Source organism: Triticum dicoccoides, chromosome 1A (genome assembly GCF_002162155.2).
Source record: "Triticum dicoccoides isolate Atlit2015 ecotype Zavitan chromosome 1A, WEW_v2.0, whole genome shotgun sequence".
NCBI classification, from domain to species: Eukaryota; Viridiplantae; Streptophyta; class Magnoliopsida; order Poales; family Poaceae; genus Triticum; species Triticum dicoccoides.
Genome location: NC_041380.1, coordinates 126,645,453 through 126,669,098, shown reverse-complemented (window position 1 = coordinate 126,669,098; position 23,646 = coordinate 126,645,453). Strand labels below are relative to the sequence as shown.

The 23,646-nt window shown below is 43.7% G+C and overlaps 1 protein-coding gene across 1 annotated transcript; it reads right to left on the bottom strand.

Moving 5' to 3' along the window:
* Positions 1 to 21,818: 21,818 nt before the first annotated feature.
* On the bottom strand, positions 21,819 to 22,890 carry LOC119366451 (fasciclin-like arabinogalactan protein 11). Its single transcript, XM_037632193.1, has one exon. The coding sequence runs from the start codon at positions 22,869 to 22,871 to the stop codon at positions 22,080 to 22,082; it is 792 nt and encodes a 263-aa protein (XP_037488090.1). The 5' UTR covers positions 22,872 to 22,890; the 3' UTR covers positions 21,819 to 22,079.
* Between the last annotated feature and the right edge of the window lie 756 nt (positions 22,891 to 23,646).

Below are 23,646 nucleotides of genomic sequence, written 5' to 3'. Positions count from 1 at the left end.
GCTCGTTAAACAAAGATGGTTAAGTTTCCTAGCCATAGACATGTGTTGTCATTTGATGAACGTGATCACATCATTAGAGAATGATGTGATGGACAAGACCCATCCATTAGCTTAGCACTATGATCGTTTAGTTTATTGCTATTGCTTTCTTCATGACGTATACATGTTCCTTAGACTATGAGATTATGCAACTCCCGAATACCAAAGGAACACCTTATGTGCTATCAAACGTCACAACATAACTGGGTGATTATAAAGATACTCTACGGTTGTCTCCGATGGTGTTTGTTGAGTTGGCATAGATCGAGATTAGGGTTTGTCACTCTGATTGTCAGAGAGGTATCTCTGGGCCCTCTCGGTAATGCACATCACTATGAGCCTTGCAAGCAATGTGACTAATGAAGTTAGTCACGGGATGATGCATTACGGAACAAGTAAGGAGACTTGCCGATGATGAGATTGACCAAGGTATAATGATACCGACGATCGAATCTCAGGCAAGTAACATACTGATGACAAAAGGAACAACGTATGTTGTTATGCGGTTTGGCAGATAAAGATCTTCGTAGAATATGTAGGAACCAATATGAGCATCCAGGTTCTGATATTGGTTATTGACCGGAGATGAGTCTCGGTCATGTCTACATAGTTCTCGAACCCGTAGGGTCCGCACGCTTAACGTTCGATGACGATCGGTATTATGAGTTTATGTGTTTTTATGTACCGAAGGTAGTTCGGAGTCCCGGATGTGATCACGGACATGACGAGGAGTCTCAAAATGGTCGAGACATGAAGATTGATATATTGGAAGGTTATGTTTGGACACCGGAATGGTTTCGAATGAGTTCGGGCATATACCGAAGTACTGGGGGGTTACTGGAACCCCCCCGGGGCTTAATGGGCCTACATGGGCTTTAGTGGAAGAGAGAGGAAGCGGCCAAGAGGTGGGGGCGCCCCCCCCCCTCCCAAGCACAATCCGAATTGGGAGGGGGCCGGGCCCCATTCCTTCTTCTTCTCCTCCCCTTCCTTCCCCCTCCTATTAGGACTAGGAAAGGGGGGAAACCTACTCCTAGTAGGAGTAGGAATCCCCCCTTGGGGCGCGCACCATGAGGGCCGGCCGGCCCCCTCCTCCCCTCCTTTATATATGGGGGAGGGGCGTCCTGATACGTCTCCAATGTATCTATAATTTCTTATTGGTCCATGCTATTATATTATCTATTTTGGATGTTTAATGGGCTTTATTATGCACTTATATATTATTTTTGGGACTAACCTATTAACCGAAGGCCCATTGCAAATTGCTGTTTTTTTGCCTATTTCAGTGTTTCGCGGAAAAGGAATATCAAAATATCAAACCGAATCCAAATGGAACGAAACCTTCTCGAGGATCTTTCTTGGAACAAACGTCACCCGGGAGACTTGGAGTACAAGTCTGGAAGTCTGTGAATCTTCCACGAGGCAGGGGGCGCGCCCCCCACCCTCGTGGGCCCCACGGAGCTCCACCGACCTACTTCTTTCGCCTATATATACTCTTATACCCTGAAAACATCCAGGAGAGCCACGAAACCACTTTTCCACCGCCGCAACCTTCTATACCCGTGAGATCCCATCTGGGGGCCTTTTCCAGCAATCTGCCGGAGGGGGATTCGATCATGGAGGGCTTCTACATCAACACCATAGCCTCTCCGATGATTTGTGAGTAGTTTACCGCAGACCTACGGGTCCATAGTTATTAGCTAGATGGATTCTTCTCTCTCTTTGGTTCTCAATACAAAGTTCTCCTCGATGTTCTTGGAGATCTATTGGATGTAATACTTTTTGTGGTGTGTTTGTCGAGATCCGATGAATTGTGGGTTTATGATCAAGATTATCTATGAACAATATTTGATTCGTCTCTGAATTCTTATATGCATGATTTGATATCTTTGCAAGTCTCTTCAAATTTTGGGTTTAGTTTGGCCTACTAGATTGATATTTCTTGCAATGGGAGAAGTGCTTAGCTTTGGGTTCAATCTTGCGGTGTCCTTTCCCAGTGACAGTAGGGGCAGCAAGGCACGTATTGTATTGTTGCCATCGAGGATAAAAAGATGGGGTTTATATCATATTGCTTGAGTTTATCCCTCTACATCATGTCATCTTGCCTAATGCGTTACTCTGTTCTTATGAACATAATACTCTATATGCATGCTAGATAGCGGTCGATGTGTGGAGTAATAGTAGTAGATGCAGAATCGTTTCGGTCTACTTGACACGAACGTGATGCCTATGTTCATGATCATGCTTAGATATTCTCATAACTATGCGCTTTTCTATCAATTGCTTGGCAGTAATTTGTTCACCCCCCGTAATATATGCTATCTTGAGAGAAGTCACTAGTGAAACCTATGGCCCCCGGGTCTACTTTACATCATATAAGTTTCTGCTACCTCTTGAGCACTGTGTTGGTTTTCCCTGAAGAGGAAGGGATGATGCAGCAAAGTAGCGTAAGTATTTCCCTCAGTTTTTGAGAACCAAGGTATCAATCCAGTAGGAGGCTACGCGTGAGTCCCTCGTACCTGCACAAAACAAATAAATCCTCGCAACCAACGCGAATAGGGGTTGTCAATCCCTACACGGCCACTTACGAGAGTGAGATCTCATAGATATGATAAGATAATATTTTTGGTATTTTTGTGATAAATATGCAAAGTAAAATAAAGGCAAAGTAAAAAAGCAAAGGAAATAACTAAGTAGTAGGAGATTAATATGATAAAGATAGACCCGGGGGCCATAGGTTTCACTAGTGGCTTCTCCCGAGAGCATCAGTATTCTACGGTGGGTGAACAAATTACTGTTGAGCAATTGAAAGAATTGAGCATATTTATGAGAATATCTAGGTATGATCATGTATATAGGCATCACGTCCGAGACAAGTAGACCGACTCCTGCCTGCATCTACTACTATTACTCCACTCATCGACCGCTATCCAGCATGCATCTAGAGTATTAAGTTAAAAACAGAGTAACGCCTTAAGCAAGATGACATGATGTAGAGGGATACTCTCATGCAATATGATGAAAACCCCATCTTGTTATCCTCGATGGCAACAATACAATACGTGCCTTGCTGCCCCTACTGTCACTAGGAAAGGACACCGCAAGATTGAACCCAAAGCTAAGCACTTCTCCCATTGCAAGAAAGATCAATCTAGTAGGCCAATCCAAACTGATAATTCGAAGAGACTTGCAAAGATAACCAATCATACATAAAAGAATTCAGAAAAGATTCAAATATTATTCATAGATAGACTTGATCATAAACCCACAATTCATCAGTCTCAACAAACACACCGCAAAAAGAAGATTACATCGAATAGTTCTCCACAAGAGAGGGGGAGAGCATTGTATTGAGATCCAAAAAGAGAGAAGAAGCCATCTAGCTAATAACTATGGACCCGTAGGTCTGAGGTGAACTACTCACACTTCATCAGAGAGGCTAGGGTGTTGATGTAGAAGCCCTCCATGATCGATGCCCCCTCCGGCGGAGCTCTGGAACAGGCCCCAAGATGGGATCTCATGGATACAGAAAGTTGTGGCGGTGGAATTAGGTTTTTGGCTCCGTATCTGACCGTTTGGGGTACGTAGGTATATATAGGAGGAAGGAGTATGTCGGTAGAGCAACAGGGGGCCCACGAGGGTGGAGGGCGCGCCTAGGGGGTAGGCGTGCCCCCCTACCTCATGGCCTCCTCTTTTGTGTCTTGACGTAGGGTCCAAGTCTCCCGGGTCTTGTTTGTTGAGAAAATCACGTTCCCGAAGGTTTCATTCCGTTTGGACTCCATTTGATATTCCTTTTCTTCGAAACCCTAAAACAGGCAAAAACAGCAATTCTGGGCTGGGCCTCCGGTTAATAGGTTAGTCCCAAAAATAATATAAAAGTGGATAATAAAGCCCAATAATGTCCAAAACAGTAGGTAATATAGCATGGAGCAATCAAAAATTATAGATACGTTGGAGACGTATTAGTTTTTGATCTATAATTCTAGTTTACTATTTATTTTGCAATCTTTACTTTCAATCTATACAACAAAAATACCAAAAATATTTATCTTATTATCTTTATCAGATCTCACTTTTGCAAGTGGCCGTGAAGGGATTGACAACCCCTTTATCGCGTTGGCTGCAAGGTTCTTAATTGTTTGTGCGGGTACTAGGTGACTTGCGTGTAGTCTCCTACTGGATTGATACCTTGGTTCTCAAAAACTGAGCGAAATACTTACGCTACTTTGCTGCATCACCCTTTCCTCTTCAAGGAAAAACCAACGCATGCTCAAGAGGTAGCAAGAAGGATTTCTGGCGCCATTGCCGGGGAGATCTACGCTCAAGTCAAGACATACCAAGTACCCTTCACAAACTCTTATCCCTCACATTACATTATTTGCCATTCGCCTCTCATTTTCCTCTCCCCCACTTCACCTTTGCCGTTTTATTCGCCCTTTTCCATTTGTTTATTTTCGCTTGCTTCTTCTGTTCTTGTGTGTTGGATTGATTGTTTGTCACAATGGCTCAAGACAATACAAATTATGTGACTTTTCCAATACCAACAACAATGATTTTATTAGCACTCCGATTGCTCCTACTACCGATGTTGAATCTTGTGAAATCAATACCGCTTTGTTGAATCTTGTTCTGAAAGATCAATTTTTTGGCCTTCCTAGTGAAGATGCCGCTACCCATCTAAACAACTTCGTTGATTTGTGTGATATGCAAAAGAAGAAAGATGTGGATAATGATATTGTTAAATTGAAGCTATTTCTGTTTTCGCTTAGAGATCGTGCTAAAACTTGGTTCTCTTCTTTGCCTAAAAATATTATTGATTCATGGAATAAGTGCAAAGATGCTTTTATCTCTAAGTATTTTCCTCCTGCTAAGATCATCTCTCTTAGAAACGATATTATGAATTTTTAGAAACTTGAGCATGAGAATGTTGCACAAGCTTGGGAGAGGATGAAATTAATGATACATAATTGCCCTACACATGGTTTGAATTTATAGATGATTATACAAAAAATTATGCTGGATTGAATTTTGCTTCTAGAAATATTTTAGATTCGGCCGCGGGAGGCACTTTTATGGAAATCACTTTAGGATAAGCTACTAAACTCCTAGATAATATTATGGTTAATATTCTCAATGGCACACCGAAAGATCCACTAGTAAAAAAGTTCATGCTATTGAAGAGATTAATGTTTTAAGTGGAAAGATGGATGAACTTATGAAATTGTTTGCTAGTAAAAGTGTTTCTTCTGATCCTAATGATATGCCTTTGTCCACCTTGATTGAGAATAATAATGAATCCTTGGATGTGAATTTTGTTGGTAGGAACAACTTTGGTAATCATGCGTATAGAGGAAACTTTAATTCTAGGCCGTTCCCTAGTAATTCCTCTAATAATTATGGCAATTCCTACAACAACTCTTATGGAAATTTTAATAAGATGCCCTCTGATTTTGAGACTAGTGTTAAAGAATTTATGAATTCGCAAAAGAATTTCAATCCTTTGCTTGTAGAAAAATTTCCTAAGATTGATGAGTTGGCTAGGAACGTGGATAGAATTTCTCTTGATGTTGATTCTTTGAAACTTAGATCTATTCCACCTAAGCATGATATCAATGAGTCTCTCAAATCCATGAGAATTTCCAGTGATGAGTGCAAAGAAAGAACCGCTAGGATGCATGCTAAAAAAGATTGCATGGTGAAAGCGTGTTCTTCTAGTTTTCATGATAATAATGATGAAGATCTAAAAGTGATTGATGTGTCTCCTATTAAATCTTGGTTTTCCAATATGAATCTAGATAAAGATGGGACTGGAGATGAGTCAACTTTAGTTAAAAGGCGTCCCAATGATTCGGAGTTTTTAGATCTTGATGCAAAAATTGGTAAAAGTGGGATTGAAGAGATCAAAACTTTACATAGCAATGAACCAACTATTTTGGATTTCAAGGAATTTAATTATGATAATTGTTCTTTGATAGATTGTATTTCCTTGTTGCAATCCATGTTAAATTCTCTTGATGCTTATAATCAAAATAAAACTTTTACTAAGCATATCGTTGATGCTTTAATGCAATCTTATGAAGAAAAACATGAATTAGAAGTTTCTATCCCTAGAAACCTTTATGATGATTGGGAACCTACTATTAAAATTAAGATTAAAGATCATGAATTCTATGCTTTATGTGATTTGGGTGCTAGTGTTTCCACGATTCCAAAAACTTTGTGCGATGTGTTAGGTTTCCGTGAATTTGATGATTGTTCTTTAAATTTGCACCTTGCGGATTCCACCATTAAAAAACCTATGGGAAATATTAATGAAGTTCTTATTGTTGCAAATAGGAATTATGTGCCCGTAGATTTCATTGTTCTTGATATAGTTGCAATCCTACATGTCCTATTATTCTTGGAAGACCTTTCCTTAGAACGATTGGTGCAATTATTGACATGAAAGAAGGAAATATTATATTCCAATTTCCATTAAGGAAATGCATGGAACACTTTCCTAGAAAGAAAATTAAATTGCCTTATGAATCAATTATGAGAGCCACTTATGGATTGCATACCAAAGATGACAATACCTAGATCTATTCTTGTTTTTATGCCTAGCTAGGGGCGTTAAACGATAGCGCTTGTTGGGAGGCAACCCAATTTTATTTTATTTCCTTGCTTTTTGTTCCTGTTTAGTAATAAATAAATCATTTATCCTCTGTTATGATTGTGTTTCTTATGTTTTAATTGGTGTTTGTGCCAAGTAAAGCCTTTAGGATCTTCTTGGATGATTGTTCTTTGATCTTGCTGAAAAAAACAAAAAGTATGCGCTCACGAGAATAATTTTCATTTTTTACCAGAGAGCGATAAAATACCAATTCCAACTTCAGTAGATCAATATACAAATTATTTAGGACATCCTAATTTTTCAGAATTTTTGGAGTTACATAAGTATTCGAAACCTCTAGATTACTACAGACTGTTCTATTTTTGACAGATTCTATTTTTCGTGTGTTGTTTTCTTATTTTGATGAATCTATGGCTAGTATCGGGGGGTATGAACCATAGAGAAGTTGGAATACAGTAGGTTTAACACCAATATAAATAAAGAATGAGTTCATTACAGTACCTTAAAGTGGTGGTTTGTTTTCTTATACTAACAGAGCTCATGAGATTTTCTGTTGAGTTTTGTGTTGTGAAGTTTTCAAGTTTTTGGGTAAAGATTTGATGGATTTTGGAACAAGGAGTGGCAAGAGCCTAAGCTTGGGGATGCCCAAGGCACCCCAAGGTAAAATTCAAGGACAACCAAAAGCCTAAGCTTGGGGATGCCCCGGAAGGCATCCCCTCTTTCGTCTTTGTCTATCGGTAACTTTACTTGAGGCTATATTTTTATTCACCACATGATATGTGTTTTGCTTGGAGCGTCTTGTGTGATTTGAGTCTTTGCTTTTTAGTTTACCACAATCATCCTTGCTGTACACACCTTTTGGAGAGACACACATGAATCTAAATTTATTAGAATACTCTATGTGCTTCACTTATATCTTTTGAGCTAGATAATTTTGCTCTAGTGCTTCACTTATACCTTTTTAGAGCACGGTGGTGGTTTTATTTTACAGAAATTATTAATCTCTCGTGCTTCACTTATATTATTTTGAGAGTATTTTAGAACAGCATGGTAATTTGCTTTGGCTATAAATTAGTCTTAATATGATAGGCATCCAAGATGGGTATAATAAAAACTTTCATATAAAATGCATTAAATACTATGAGAAGTTTGATACTTGATAGTTGTTTTGAGATATAAAGGTGGTCATATTAGAGTCGTGCTAGTTTAGTAATTATGGAATTGAGAAATCCTTGTGTTGAAGTTTGCAAGTCCCGTAGCATGCACGTATGGTAAACGTTGTGTGACAAATTTGAAGCATGAGGTGTTCTTTGATTGCTTTCCTTATGAGTGGCGGTCGGGGATGAGCGATGGTCTTTTCCTACCAATCTATCCCCCTAGGAGCATGCCGTAGTGCTTGGTTTTGATGACTTGTAGATTTTTGCAATAAGTATGTGAGTTCTTTATGACTAATGTTGAGTCCATGGATTATACGCACTCTCACCCTTCCATCATTGCTAGCCTCTTCGGTACCGTGCATTGCCCTTTCTCACCTCGAAAGTTGGTGCAAACTTCGCCAATGCATCCAAACCCCGTGATATGATACGATCTATCACACATAAGCCTCCTTATATCTTCCTCAAAACAGCCACCATACCTACCTATTATGGCATTTCCATAGCCATTCCGAGATATACTGTCGTGCAACTTTTCACCGTTCTATTTATTATGACACGTTCCATCATTGTCATATTGCTTTGCATGATCATGAAGTTCACATCGTATTTGTGGCAAAGCCACCTTCATAATTCTTTCATACATGTCACTCTTGATTCATTGCACATCTCGGTACACCACCGGAGGCATTCACATAGAGTCATATTTTGTTCTAAGTATCGAGTTGTAATTCTTAAGTTGTAAGTAAATAAAAGTGTGATGATTTTCATTATTAGAGCATTGTCCCATGTGAGGAAAGGATGATGGAGACTATGATTCCCCCACAAGTCGGGATGAGATTCCGAACGATAAAAAAGAGGCCATAAAAAAGAAAAAATGCCCAAATAAAAAAATGAGAGAAAAAGAGAGAAGGGGCAATGTTACTATCCTTTTTCCACACTTGTGCTTCAAAGTAGCACCATGATCATCATGATAGAGAGTCCCTTATTTTGTCACTTTCATATACTAGTGGGAATTTTTCATTATAGAACTTGGCTTGTATATTCCAATGATGGGCTTCCTCAAAATGCCCTAGGTCTTCGTGAGCAAGCAAATTGGATGCACACCCATTTAGTTTCTTTTGTTGAGCTTTCATATATTTATAGCTCTAGTGCATTCGTTGCATGGCAATCCCTACTCCTTGCATTGACATCAATTGATGGGCATATCCATAGCCCGTTAATTAGTCGCATCAATGTGAGACTTTCTCCTTTTTTGTCTTCTCACACAACCTCCATCATCATATTCTATTCCACCCATAGTGCTATGTCCATGGCTCGCGCTCATATATTGCGTGAAAGTTGAAAGAGTTTGAAAAGGCTAAGTATGAAACAATTGCTTGGCTTGTCATCGGGGTTGTGCATGATAGGAGCATTTTGTGTGACGAAAATGAAGCATGGCCAAACTATATGATTTATAGGGATAAGCTTTCTTTGGCTATGTTATTTTGATAAGACATAATTGCTTGGTTAGCATGCTTGAAGTATTATTATTTTTATGTCAATATTAAACTTTTGTTTAGAATCTTTTGGATCTAAACATTCATGCTGCAATAAAGAGAATTACATTGAAAATTATGTTAGGTAGCATTCCACATCAAAAATTCTGTTTTTATCATTTACCTACTCGAGGACGAGCAGTAATTAAGCTTGGAGATGTTGGGATGTCTCCAACATATCTATAAATTTTTTTATTGTTCCATGTGTTGGAAATATGCCCTAGAGGAAATAATAAAAGGATTATTATTATATTTCCTTGTTCATGATAATTGTCTTTTATTCATGCTAAATTGTGTTATCTGGAAATCGTAATACATGTGTGAATACATAGACACCAATATGTCCCTAGTAAGCCTCTAGTTGACTAGCTCGTTGATCAATAGATAGTCATGGTTTCCTGACTATGGACATTGGATGTCATTGATAACGAGATCACATCATTAGGAGAATGATGTGATGGACAAGACCCGATCCTAAACATAGCACAAGATCGTATAGTTCGTTTGCTAGAGTTTTTCCAATGTCAAGTATCTTTTCCTTAGACCATGAGATCGTGTAACTCCCGGATACCGTAGGATTGCTTTGGGTGTACCAAACGTCACAACATAACTAGGTGACTATAAAGGTATACTACGGGTATCTCCGAAAGTGTCTGTTGGGTTGACACGGATCAAGACTGGGATTTGTCACTCCGTATGACGGAGAGGTATCTCTGGGCCCACTCGATAATGCATCATCATAATGAGCTCAATGTGACCAAGTGTCTGGTCACGGGATCATGCATTACGGTACGAGTAAAGTGACTTGCCGATAACAAGATTGAACGAGGTATTGGGATACCGACGATCGAATCTCGGGCAAGTAACATACCGATTGACAAAGGGAATTGTATACGGGGTTGCTTGAATCCTCGACATCGTGGTTCATCCGATGAGATCATCGAGGAGCATGTGGGAGCCAACATGGGTATCCAGATCCCGCTGTTGGTTATTGACCGAAGAGCCATCTCGGTCATGTCTACATGTCTCCCGAACCCGTAGGGTCTACACACTTAAGGTTCGGTGACGCTAGGGTTGTAGAGATATAATATGCAGTAACCCGAAAGTTGTTCGGAGTCCCGGATGAGATCCCGGATGTCACGAGGAGTTCCGGAATGGTCCGGAGGTGAAGAATTATATATAGGAAGTGCAGTTTCGGCCATCGGGGGAGTTTCGGGGTCACCCATCCCGGAGGGCCCCATGGGCCAAAGTGGTGAGGGGAACCAGCCCATAGTGGGCTGGTGCACCCCCCTTGGCCCACCCCATGCTCCTAGGGTTGGGAACCCTAGGGTGGGGGGGCGCCCCACTTGCCTTGGGGGCTACTCCACCCTTGGCCGCCGCCCCCCTAGGAGATCCCATCTCCTAGGGCCGCCGCCCCCCCTAGGGGAGCCTATATAAAGGGGGGAGGGAGGGGCAGCGGCACCCTTGAGTCTTGGCGCCTCCCTCTCCCCTGCTACACCTCTCCCTCTCGTAGTAGAACGGCGAAGCCCTGCTGCGGTGACCCCTGCATCCACCACCACGCCGTCGTGCTGCTGGATCTTCATCAACCTCTCCTTCCCCCCTTGCTGGATCAAGAAGGAGGAGACGTCACGCTGACCGTACGTGTGTTGAACACGGAGGTGCCGTCCGTTCGGCACTAGGATCTCCGGTGATTTGGATCACGTCGAGTACGACTTCCTCATCCCCGTTCTTTGAACGCTTCCGCGCGTGATCTACAAAGGTATGAGATGCAATCCGATCACTCATTGCTAGATGAACTCATAGATGGATCTTGGTGAAACCGTAGGAAAATTTTTGTTTTCTGCAACGTTCCCCAACAGTGGCATCATGAGCTAGGTCTATGCGTAGTTCTTTTTGCACGAGTAGAACACAATTTGTTGTGGGCGTAGATGTTGTCAACTTTCTTGCCGCTACTAGTCTTATTTTGCTTCAACGGTATTGTGGGATGAAGCGGCCCAGACCAACCTTACACGTACGCTTACGTGAGACCAGTTCCACTGACTGACATGCACTAGTTGCATAAGGTGGCTGGCGGGTGTCTGTCTCTCCCACTTTAGTTGGAGCGGATTCGATGAAAAGGGTCCTTATGAAGGGTAAATAGAAGTTGAAAAATCACATTGTGGCTTTCATGTAGGTAAGAAAACATTCTTGCTAGAACCCTATTGCAGCCACGTAAAACTTGCAACAACAATTAGAGGACGTTTAACTTGTTTTTGCAGCAAGTGTTTTGTGATGTGATATGGCCAAAGTTGTGATGAATGATGAATGATATATATGTGATGTATGAGATGTTCATGCTATTGTAATAGGAATCACGACTTGCATGTCGATGAGTATGACAACCGGCAGGAGCCATAGGAGTTGTCTTTATTTTTTTGTATGACCTGCGTGTCATTGAGAAACGCCATGTAAATTACTTTACTTTATTGCTAAACGTGCTAGCCATAGTAGTAGAAGTAATAGTTGGCGAGCAACTTCATGGAGACATGATGATGGAGATCATGATGATGGAGATCATGGTGTCATGCCGGTGACAAGATGATCATGGAGCCCCAAGATGGAGATCAAAGGAGCTATGTGATATTGGCCATATCATGTCACTATTATCATTTGATTGCATGTGATGTTTATCATGTTTTTGCATCTTGTTTACTTAGAACGACGGTAGTAAATAAGATGATACCTCATAATAATTTCAAGAAAGTGTTCCCCCTAACTGTGCACCGTTGCGACAGTTCATTGTTTCGAAGCACCACGTGATGATCGGGTGTGATAGATTCCAACGTTCACATACAACGGGTGTAAGACAGATTTACACATGCAAACACTAGGTTGAATTGACGAGCCTAGCATGTACATACATGGCCTCGGAACACAGAAGACCGAAAGGTCGAGCATGAGTCGTATAGAAGATACGATCAACATGAAGATGTTCACCGATGTTGGCTAGTCCGTCTCACGTGATCATCGGACACGGCCTAGTTAACTCGGATCATGTTATACTTAGATGACTGGAGGGATGTCTATCTGAGTGGGAGTTCATTGAATAATTTGATTTAGATGAACTTAATTATCATGAACTTAGTCTAAAATCTTTACAACATGTATTGTAGATCAAATGGCCAACGTTGTCCTCAACTTCAACACGTTCCTAGAGAAAACCAAGCTGAAAGACGATGGCAGCAACTATACGGACTGGGTCCGGAACCTGAGGGTCATCCTCATAGCTACCAAGAAAGATTATGTCCTACAAGCACCGCTAGGTGACGCACCTGTTCTCCCTGCAGAACAAGACGTTATGAACGCTTGGCAGACACGTACCGATGATTACTCTCTCGTTCAGTGCGGCATGCTTTACAGCTTAGAACCGGGGCTCCAAAAGCGTTTTGAGAGACACGGAGCATATGAGATGTTCGAAGAGCTGAAAATGGTTTTTCAAGCTCATGCCCGGGTCGAGAGATATGAAGTCTCCGACAAGTTCTTTAGCTGTAAGATGGAGGAAAACAGTTCTGTCAGTGAGCACATACTCACTATGTCTGGGTTACATAACCGCTTGACTCAGCTGGGAGTTAATCTCCCGGATGACGCCGTCATTGACAGAATCCTTCAGTCGCTTCCACCGAGCTACAAGAGCTTTGTGATGAACTTCAATATGCAGGGGATGGAAAAGACCATTCCTGAAGTATTTGCAATGCTGAAATCCGCAGAGGTAGAAGTCAAAAAGGAACATCAAGTGTTGATGGTGAATAAAACCACTAAGTTCAAAAGGGGCAAGGGTAAGAAGAACTTCAAGAAGGACGGCAAGGGAGTTGCCGCGCCCGGTAAGCAAGCTGCCGGGAAGAAGCCAAAGAATGGACCCAAGCCCGAAACTGAGTGCTTTTATTGCAAGGGAAGTGGTCACTGGAAGCGGAACTGCCCCAAATACTTAGCGGACAAGAAGGCCGGCATCACGAAAGGTATATGTGATATACATGTAATTGATGTGTACCTTACCAGTACTCGTAGTAGCTCCTGGGTATTTGATACCGGTGCGGTTGCTCACATTTGTAACTCAAAGCAGGAGCTGCGGAATAAGCGGAGACTGGCGAAGGACGAGGTGACGATGTGCGTCGGGAATGGTTCCAAGGTCGATGTGATCGCCGTCGGCACGCTACCTCTACATTTACCTACGGGATTAGTTTTGAACCTCAATAATTGTTATTTAGTGCCAAGTTTGAGCATGAACATTGTATCAGTATCTCGTTTAATACGAGATGGCTACTCATTTAAATCCGAGAATAATGGTTGTTCTATTTATATGAGAGATATGTTTTATGGTCATGCTCCGATGGTGAATGGTTTATTCTTAATGAATCTCGAGCGTAATGCTACACATATTCATAGTGTGAGTACCAAAACATGTAAGGTTGATAATGATAGTCCCACATACTTGTGGCACTGCCGCCTTGGTCACATAGGTGTCAAACGCATGAAGAAGCTCCATGCAGATGGACTTTTAGAGTCTCTTGATTACGAATCATTTGACACATGCGAACCATGCCTCATGGGTAAAATGACCAAGACTCCGTTCTCAGGAACAATGGAGCGAGCAACCAACTTATTGGAAATCATACATACTGATGTGTGCGGTCCAATGAGTGTTGAGGCTCGCGGTGGTTATCGTTATGTTCTCACCCTCACTGATGACTTGAGTAGATATGGGTATGTCTACTTAATGAAACACAAGTCTGAGACCTTTGAAAGGTTCAAGGAATTTCAAAGTGAGGATGAGAATCAACGTGACAGGAAAATCAAGTTCCTGCGATCAGATCGTGGAGGAGAATACTTGAGTCACGAATTTGGCACACACTTAAGAAAATGTGGAATAGTTTCACAACTCACGCCACCTGGAACACCTCAGCGTAATGGTGTGTCCGAACGTCGTAATCGCACTCTATTAGATATGGTGCGATCTATGATGTCTCTTACCGATTTACCGCTATCTTTTTGGGGCTATGCTTTAGAGACTGTCGCATTCACTTTAAATAGGGCTCCGTCAAAATCCGTTGAGACGACACCGTATGAGTTATGGTTTGGGAAGAAACCTAAGCTGTCGTTTCTAAAAGTTTGGGGATGCGATGCTTATGTCAAGAAACTTCAACCTGAAAAGCTCGAACCCAAGTCGGAAAAATGCGTCTTCATAGGATACCCTAAAGAAAATATTGGGTATACCTTCTACCTCAGATCCGAAGGCAAGATCTTTGTTGCCAAGAATGGATCCTTTCTAGAGAAGGAATTTCTCTCGAAAGAAGTAAGTGGGAGGAAAGTAGAACTTGATGAAGTATTACCTCTTGAACCGGAAAATGGCGCAACTCAAGAAAATGTTCCTGAGGTGCCTGCACCGACTAGAGAGGAAGTTAATGATGATGATCATGAAACTTTAGATCAAGTTGCTACTGAACTTCGTAGGTCCACAAGGACACGTTCCTAACCAGAGTGGTACGGCAACCCTGTCTTGGAAATCATGTTGTTAGACAACGGTGAACCTTCGAACTATGAAGAAGCGATGGCGGGCCCGCATTCCGACAAATGGCTGGAAGCCATGAAATCCGAGATAGGATCCATGTATGAAAACGAAGTATGGACTTTGACTGACTTGCCCGTTGAGCAGCGAGCCATAGAAAATAAATGGATCTTTAAGAAGAAGACAGACGCGGATGGTAATGTTACCATCTATAAAGCTCGACTTGTCGCTAAGGGTTATCGGCAAGTTCAAGGGGTTGACTACGATGAGACTTTCTCACCGGTAGCAAAGCTGAAGTCCGTCCGAATCATGTTAGAAATTGCCGCATTCTATGATTATGAGATATGGCAAATGGACGTCAAAACGGCATTCCTTAATGGTTTCCTTAAGGAAGAATTGTATATGATGCAGCCGGAAGGTTTTGTCGATCCTAAGAATGCTGACAAGGTATGCAAGCTCCAGCGATCCATTTATGGGCTGGTGCAAGCATCTCGGAGTTGGAATATTCGCTTTGATGAGATGATCAAAGCGTTCGGGTTTATGCAGACTTATGGAGAAGCCTGCGTTTACAAGAAAGTGAGTGGGAGCTCTGTAGCATTTCTCATATTATATGTGGATGACATACTTTTGATAGGAAATGATATAGAGCTTTTGGACAGCATTAAGCCCTACTTGAATAAGAGCTTTTCAATGAAGGACCTTGGAGAAGATGCTTATATATTAGGCATCAAGATCTATAGAGACAGATCAAGACGCCTCATAGGTCTTTCACAAAGCACATACCTTGATAAGATATTGAAGAAGTTCAATATGGATCAGTCTAAGAAGGGGTTCTTGCCTGTGTTGCAGGGTGTGAAATTGAGCTCAGCTCAATGTCCGACCACGGCAGAAGATATAGAAGAGATGAGTGTCATCCCCTATGCCTCAGCCATAGGTTCTATTATGTATGCCATGCTATGTACCAGACCTGATGTAAACCTTGCCGTAAGTTTGGTAGGTAGGTACCAAAGTAATCCTGGCAAGGAACACTGGACAGCGGTCAAGAATATCCTGAAGTACCTGAAAAGGACTAAGGAAATGTTTCTCGTTTATGGAGGAGATGAAGAGCTCATCGTAAAGGGTTACATCGATGCTAGCTTCGACACAGATCTGGATGACTCTAAGTCACAAACCGGATACGTGTATATTTTGAATGGTGGGGCAGTAAGCTGGTACAGTTGCAAGCAGAGCATCATGGCGGGATCTACATGTGAAGCGGAGTACATGGCAGCCTCGGAGGCAGCGCATGAAGCAATTTGGGTGAAGGAGTTCATCACCGACCTAGGAGTTATACCCAATGCATCGGGGCCGATCAAACTCTTCTGTGACAACACTGGAGCTATTGCACTTGCCAAGGAGCCCAGGTTTCACAAGAAGACCAGGCACATCAAGCATCGCTTCAACTCCATTCGTGAAAATGTTCAAGGTGGAGACATAGATATTTGTAAAGTACATACGGACCTGAATGTAGCAGATCCGTTGACTAAACCTCTCCCTAGAGCAAAACATGATCAACACCAGAATTCCATGGGTGTTCGATTCATCACAATGTAACTAGATTATTGACTCTAGTGCAAGTGGGAGACTGTTGGAAATATGCCCTAGAGGCAATAATAAAAGGATTATTATTATATTTCCTTGTTCATGATAATTGTCTTTTATTCATGCTATAATTGTGTTATCCGGAAATCGTAATACATGTGTGAATACATAGATACCAATATGTCCCTAGTAAGCCTCTAGTTGACTAGCTCGTTGATCAATAGATAGTAATGGTTTCCTAACTATGGACATTGGATGTCATTGATAACGAGATCACATCATTAGGAGAATGATGTGATGGACAAGACCCGATCCTAAACATAGCACAAGATCGTATAGTTCGTTTGCTAGAGTTTTTCCAATGTCAAGTATCTTTTCCTTAGACCATGAGATCGTGTAACTCCCGGATACCATAGGATTGCTTTGGGTGTACCAAACGTCACAACGTAACTGGGTGACTATAAAGGTATACTACGGGTATCTCCGAAAGTGTCTGTTGGGTTGACACGGATCAAGACTGGGATTTGTCACTCCGTATGACGGAGAGGTATCTCTGGGCCCACTCGGTAATGCATCATCATAATGAGCTCAATGTGACCAAGTGTCTGGTCACGGGATCATGCATTACGGTACGAGTAAAGTGACTTGCCGGTAACGAGATTGAACGAGGTATTGGGATACCGACGATCGAATCTCGGGCAAGTAACATACCGATTGACAAAGGGAATTGTATACGGGGTTGCTTGAATCCTCGACATCGTGGTTCATCCGATGAGATCATCGAGGAGCATGTGGGAGCCAACATGGGTATCCAGATTCCTCTGTTGGTTATTGACCGAAGAGCCATCTCGGTCATGTCTACATATCTCCCGAACCCGTAGGGTCTACACACTTAAGGTTCGGTGACGCTAGGGTTGTAGAGATATAATATGCAGTAACCCGAAAGTTGTTTGGAGTCCCGGATGAGATCCCGGACGTCACGAGGAGTTCCGGAATGGTCCGGAGGTGAAGAATTATATATAGGAAGTGCAGTTTCGGCCATCGGGAGAGTTTCAGGGTCACCGGTATTGTACCGGGACCACCGGAAGGGTCCCGGGGGTCCACCGGGTGGGGCCACCCATCCCGGAGGGCCCAATGGGCCAAAGTGGGGAGGGGAACCAGCCCATAGTGGGCTGGTGCGCCCCCCTTGGCCCACCCCATGCGCCTAGGGTTGGGAACCCTAGGGTGGGGGAGCGCCCCACTTGCCTTGGGGGCTACTCCACCCTTGGCCGCCGGCGCCTCCCCTAGGGGAGCCTATATAAAGGGGGGGAGGGGCAGTGGCACCCTTGAGTCTTGGCGCCTCCCTCTCCCCTGCTACACCTCTCCCTCTCGTAGTAGAACAGCGAAGCCCTGCTGCGGTGACCCCTGCATCCACCACCACGCCGTCGTGCTGCTGGATCTTCATCAACCTCTCCTTCCCCCCTTGTTGGATCAAGAAGGAGGAGACGTCACGCTGACCGTACGTGTGTTGAACACGGAGGTGCCGTTCGTTCGGCGCTAGGATCTCCGGTGATTTGGATCACGTCGAGTACGACTTCCTCATCCCCGTTCTTTGAACGCTTCCGTGTGTGATCTACAAAGGTATGTAGATGCAATCCGATCACTCGTTGCTAGATGAACTCATAGGTGGATCTTGGTGAAACCGTAGGAAAATTTTTGTTTTCTGCAACGTTCCCCAACACCATGCTATTATATTATTTGTTTTGGATGTTTAATGGGCTTTATTATGCACTTTTATATTATTTTTGGGACTAACCTATTAACCGAAGGCCCAGTGCAAATTGTTGTTCTTTTGCATATTTCAGTGTTTCGCAGAAATGGAATATCAAACGGAATCCAAATGGAACGAAACCTTCGCGAGGATCTTTCTTGGAACAAACGTCACCCTGGAGACTTGGAGTACAAGTCTGGAAGTCCGCGAAGCTTGCACGAGGCAGGGGGCGTGCCCAGGCGGGGTAGGCGCGCCCCCACCCTCGTGGGCCACACGGAGCTCCACCGACCTACTTCTTTCGCCTATATATACTCTTATACCCTGAAAACATCCAGGAGAGCCACGAAACCACTTTTCCACCGCTGCAACCTTCTGTACCCGTGAGATCCCATCTGGGGGCCTTTTTTGGCAATCTGCCGGAGGGGGATTCGATCATGGAGGGCTTCTACATCAACACCATAGCCTCTCCGATGATGTGTGAGTAGTTTACCGCAGACCTACGGGTCCATAGTTATTAGCTAGATGGCTTCTTCTCTCTCTTTGGTTCTCAATACAAAGTTCTCCTCGATATTCTTGGAGATCTATTCGATGTAATACTTTTTGTGGTGTGTTTGTCGAGATCCGATGAATTGTGGGTTTATGATCAAGATTATCTATGAACAATATTTGATTCGTCTCTGAATTCTTATATGCGTGATTTGATATCTTTTCAAGTCTCTTCGAATTTTGGGTTTAGTTTGGCCTACTAGATTGATCTTTCTTGCAATGGGAGAAGTGCTTAGCTTTGGGTTCAAACTTGCGGTGTCCTTTCCCAGTGACAGCAGGGGCAGCAAGGCACGTATTGTATTGTTGCCATCGAGGATAAAAAGATGGGGTTTATATCATATTGCTTGAGTTTATCCCTCTACATCATGTCATCTTGCCTAATGCGTTACTCTGTTCTTATGAACATAATACTCTAGATGCATGCTAGATAGCGGTCGATGTGTGGAGTAATAGTAGTAGATGCAGAATCGTTTCGGTCTACTTGACACGGACGTGATTCCTATGTTCATGATCATACAAGATTGAACTAGGTATGATTATACCGACGATCGAATCTCGGGCAAGTAACATACCGATGACAAAGGGAATGACATATATTGTTGTGTAGTTTGACCGATAAAGATCTTCGTAAAATGTGTAGGAGCCAATATGAGCATCCAGGTTCATCTATTGGTTACTGACCGGAGATGTGTCTCGGTCATGTCTACATAGTTCTCGAACCCGTAGGGTCCGCACGCTTAACGTTCGATGATGATTTGTATTATGAGTTATGTGTTTTGGTGACCGAAGATTTTTCAGAGTCCTGGATGAGATCACGGACATGACGAGGGGTCTCGAAATGGTCGAGAGGTAAAGATTGATATATTGAAAGATTGTATTCGGGCATCGGAATGGTTCCAAGTGATTCGGGTATTTTTCTGGAGTACATAGGGGTTACCGGAACCCCCCGGGGGAATATTGGGCCTACATGGGCCATACGGGAGAGGGGAGGCATCCCACAAGGTGTGGCTGCGCCCCTCCCTATAGGGAGTCCGGATTGGACTAGGGAGGGGGCGCCCCCTCCCCCTTTCCTTCTCCTCTTCCTCTCCCTTCCCTCTTTCCCCCCTACGGAAAAGGAAAGGGAGTCCAACTAGGATTGGGAGTCCTAGTTGGACTCCCCCCTTTGGCGCGCCCCCTAGGCCGGCCGCCTCCTCCCCTCCTCCTTTATATACGGGGGCGGGGGCACTCCAAGATTTGTCTTAGCCGTGTGCGGTGCCCCCCCCTCCACAGTTTACCACCTCGGTCATATTATCGTACTGCTTAGGCGAAGCCCTGCGCGGATCACATCATCAACACCATCACCACGCCGTCGTGCTGATGAAACTCTCCCTCGACTCTCTACTGGATCAAGAGCTCGAGGGACGTCATCGTGTTGAACGTGTGCTGAACACGGAGGTGCCGTACGTTCGGTACTTGGATCGGTTGGATCGTGAAGACGTTCGACTACATCAACCGTGTTACATAACGCTTCCGCTTTCGGTCTACGAGGGTATGTGGACACACTCTCCCGTCTTGTTGCTATGCTTCTCCTAGATAGATCTTGTGTGATCGTAAGAAATTTTTTAAATTACTATGTCCCCAATAGCGCCCCCGACCTTCACGCAAAGGAAGACACTCAATAATAAATCATGTTTCAACTTCTTAGCATAACAAGAGACCATGCATGCATGCTTCGGGAATCACAAACCTTAACATCAATATTCTTACTAAACCACAATTACTCATTAGCACAACCCACATATTACCACCTTTACATCGCAAAACTATTTCGAGAAATCAAACTTATCATATTTAGTTATCTATATGGAAGTTTTTATTATATCCCTCTTGAATACCTATCATATTAGGACCAAATTCATAACTTGTACTAATTGCCATTATTGCTATCAACTTTTAAAATAATATAAGTGAAGCATGATAGTGCAACTATTTCTCTAAAATATAACTATTGTCGTGCTCTAAAAGATATAAGTGAAGCACTAGAGCAAATGTCTAGCTCAAAAGATATAAGTGAAGCACATAGAGTATTCTAACAAATCATGAATAATGTGTGTTCCTCTCAAAAAGATGTGTTCAACAAAGATGATTGTGGCAAACTAAAAAACGAAGCAAAGCAAAGACTCATATAATACATGACGCTTCAAGCAAAACTCATATCATGTGATGAAAAAAATATAGCTCCAAGTAATTTATCGATAGTTGGTAGAAGAAAGAGGGGACACCTTTCGGGGCATCCCCAAGCTTAGATGATTGGGAGTCCTTGAATATTACCTTGGGGTGCCTCGGTCATCCTCAAATTTAGACTCTTGTCACTCCTTATTCCTTTATCCATCGTGATCTCACTCAAAACTTGAAAACTTCAGCACACAAAATTCAATAAAGAACTCATGAGATCCATTAGTATAACAAAGCAAATCACCTCTTTAGGTACTACTGTAAACCCATTGATATTTTATTATTGCATTATACCTACTTTATTCTAACTTCATCATGGCTTATACCCCCGATACAATCCATAGATTTATCAAAACAAGCAAACAACGCAACGAAAACAGAATCTATCAAAAACAGAATACCACATGCTTTAGCCGTCCAGGAAAGCGGTTGGGACGGACTAGAAGCTTTTGTGAGAGAAATCAAGCGATAGTGGTTGAGCAGTGAAAGTGCACCGAAAATTTACTTCAAGCAAAGGGAAGCTAGCGTGAAAGGTAGAGCAGGAGTGCTAACAACGCACTGGAGCTTCTGAAGACCTGCGCTAAATATGTCCAAACCATCTCAAATGATGTTGAACAAACTTCTATTCAACTTTATCTCGTATATCATCATTCCGGACTCGATTCTTCCTTGTGTGGCCACATATCCATCTTAACATGCACATCTTCGCCACACTTATTTAAAAAAAAACACACACACGGTTTTTTTTTGAACCTAAAACACACACACAGTTGATGCAACTGTTGAGACCGTGGATTTGGTGGTTTCATCGTTTAATTGAACCTGATTCACAAAAAAAAAAACGTTCAATTGAACCCAGGTGGCGCCCAGCGTGCACTCAATATTGCTACTTTTGCTACAAGAGGAAAATACCGACCGAAACGTTACGAAGCTTCAGCAATTACAAGGATCATACGAAAAAACATAAACAAAACGAAGAACAACACACCGAAACAAACCGAACGATTCGAGCACCTCTCGTCTCTCGAGTCTCGACGAAGAAAAGGGAAAATCAAAACATCCAATGCATGGCAACATCCGACTGTCCGCCACTCTTCCTCGATCGTCACATGCCACACCACGCGGCCGCCACGGCGACGGCCACCATGCAGAGACCGCCGCCGAGGCCCCGCATCTCCCGGGGCGCCGCCGCGGACGCCGTGGCTGTATCGGCCTCCGGCGCGTCGGCCACCGCCACCGGCCCGGCCTTCTTCTTGTCCTTGTCCTTGTCCGCCGCCGGCAACGGCACGGGCGCGGGCACGGGCGGCCCGTAGAGCGCCCACGGCAGCAGCACCTTGTCCACCTGGTACACCACCAGCCTATCGCCAGTGTAGAGCGTGCCGTCGACGGAGGCGTTGACGACGCCGGTGGAGATGTTCACCCTCCCGCCGCCGTCGGACGTGACGTTGAGCGGGTACTTGCCCCTGCCGGTGTCGCCGGCCTGCGTGCGCAGCGGGTTGCTCACCGTGTCGAACTGCGCCATGGGGAGCAGCTGGGAGACCACGTGGAACTGCACCAGCGACGTCTTCTGTTGATCGGAGAGGGAGTTGAGGGTGCCGGACTTGAGCGCGGTGAAGGCGTTGTCGGGCGGCGCGAAGACGGTGAGGCCGGCGCCGGTGGAGGCCTTGCCCTTGAGCTGGGTGTCGATCTGTTCCTCCTCCTGCGTCGACTGCAGCAGCTGGAGGAACTTGGTGAACTGCCCGGCCTTGGTCAGCACCGCCTTGATCGTCTTCGGGGCAGCCGCCGCTGGAGCCGGCGCGGCCGCCACCGCCTGGCCACGAACTGACGGAGCGGCTGCGGACAGAGAGAGGAGCACGAGGAGAAAGGTGGCCGTCATGAATCGCATATGCGCCTCCATTGCTGCTTTGTGCTGCTTGTTCTTTGTGTGATGCTACTGCGTGCTTTGGCTATGCTATATATGGTGGTGCAATTGAGATGTCATTAATGGAAGTGGGATCCGCAGGTTAATCATGGAGATGTTGCGTGTAAGGTGAGATGGAAGTAGATCGAGCCATCGAGGAATGGATGGAACATTAACAGGTGGATTGCCTAGGTTGCTTCATGAAGCAGCTAAGTGCTAAAATTAATTAATGGGGTTTTGATTAATCCGTCTGCTAATCTTCGTTTGCATGTAATATTCATAATTCTCGGTCACTTAAAACTGCACATAGTAATATTGAAAGTGTGTAATTTGCAATTTCTAAATCAATACAATGGGAAACAAGTCAGGTTTGATGTGTTTCATCTCCCTCTCTAATGATGCCTTTGAAACTGCAGTGGATTGGCTCTAGCCCCCCCCCCCCACCCCCACCCCCCGCGCGCGTCCCCGCGTCGTCTCCTCCGAGGCGACTCGGGGGAAACCCTAACTGATGAAGCTATGTACCTAGGGTGGGGGCATGGACCTGTCCTAAGGAGCCCTACCCAAGGACATCCCTGGAAGAAGTCACCTTTCAATCGACTTGAAGGTATCCCACTCGACAGATTTAAGACACTCGACCAGGAGGCTACCACTCAACTACGATGCCAACCACTCGACTGACAGGAGATCTAAAGCCACTCCGCAAGCAAACGGTCGGCCATTAAGTAGTCTTTATGGTCATCATAGCACTTTATTAGGGACATTACCAGTAACG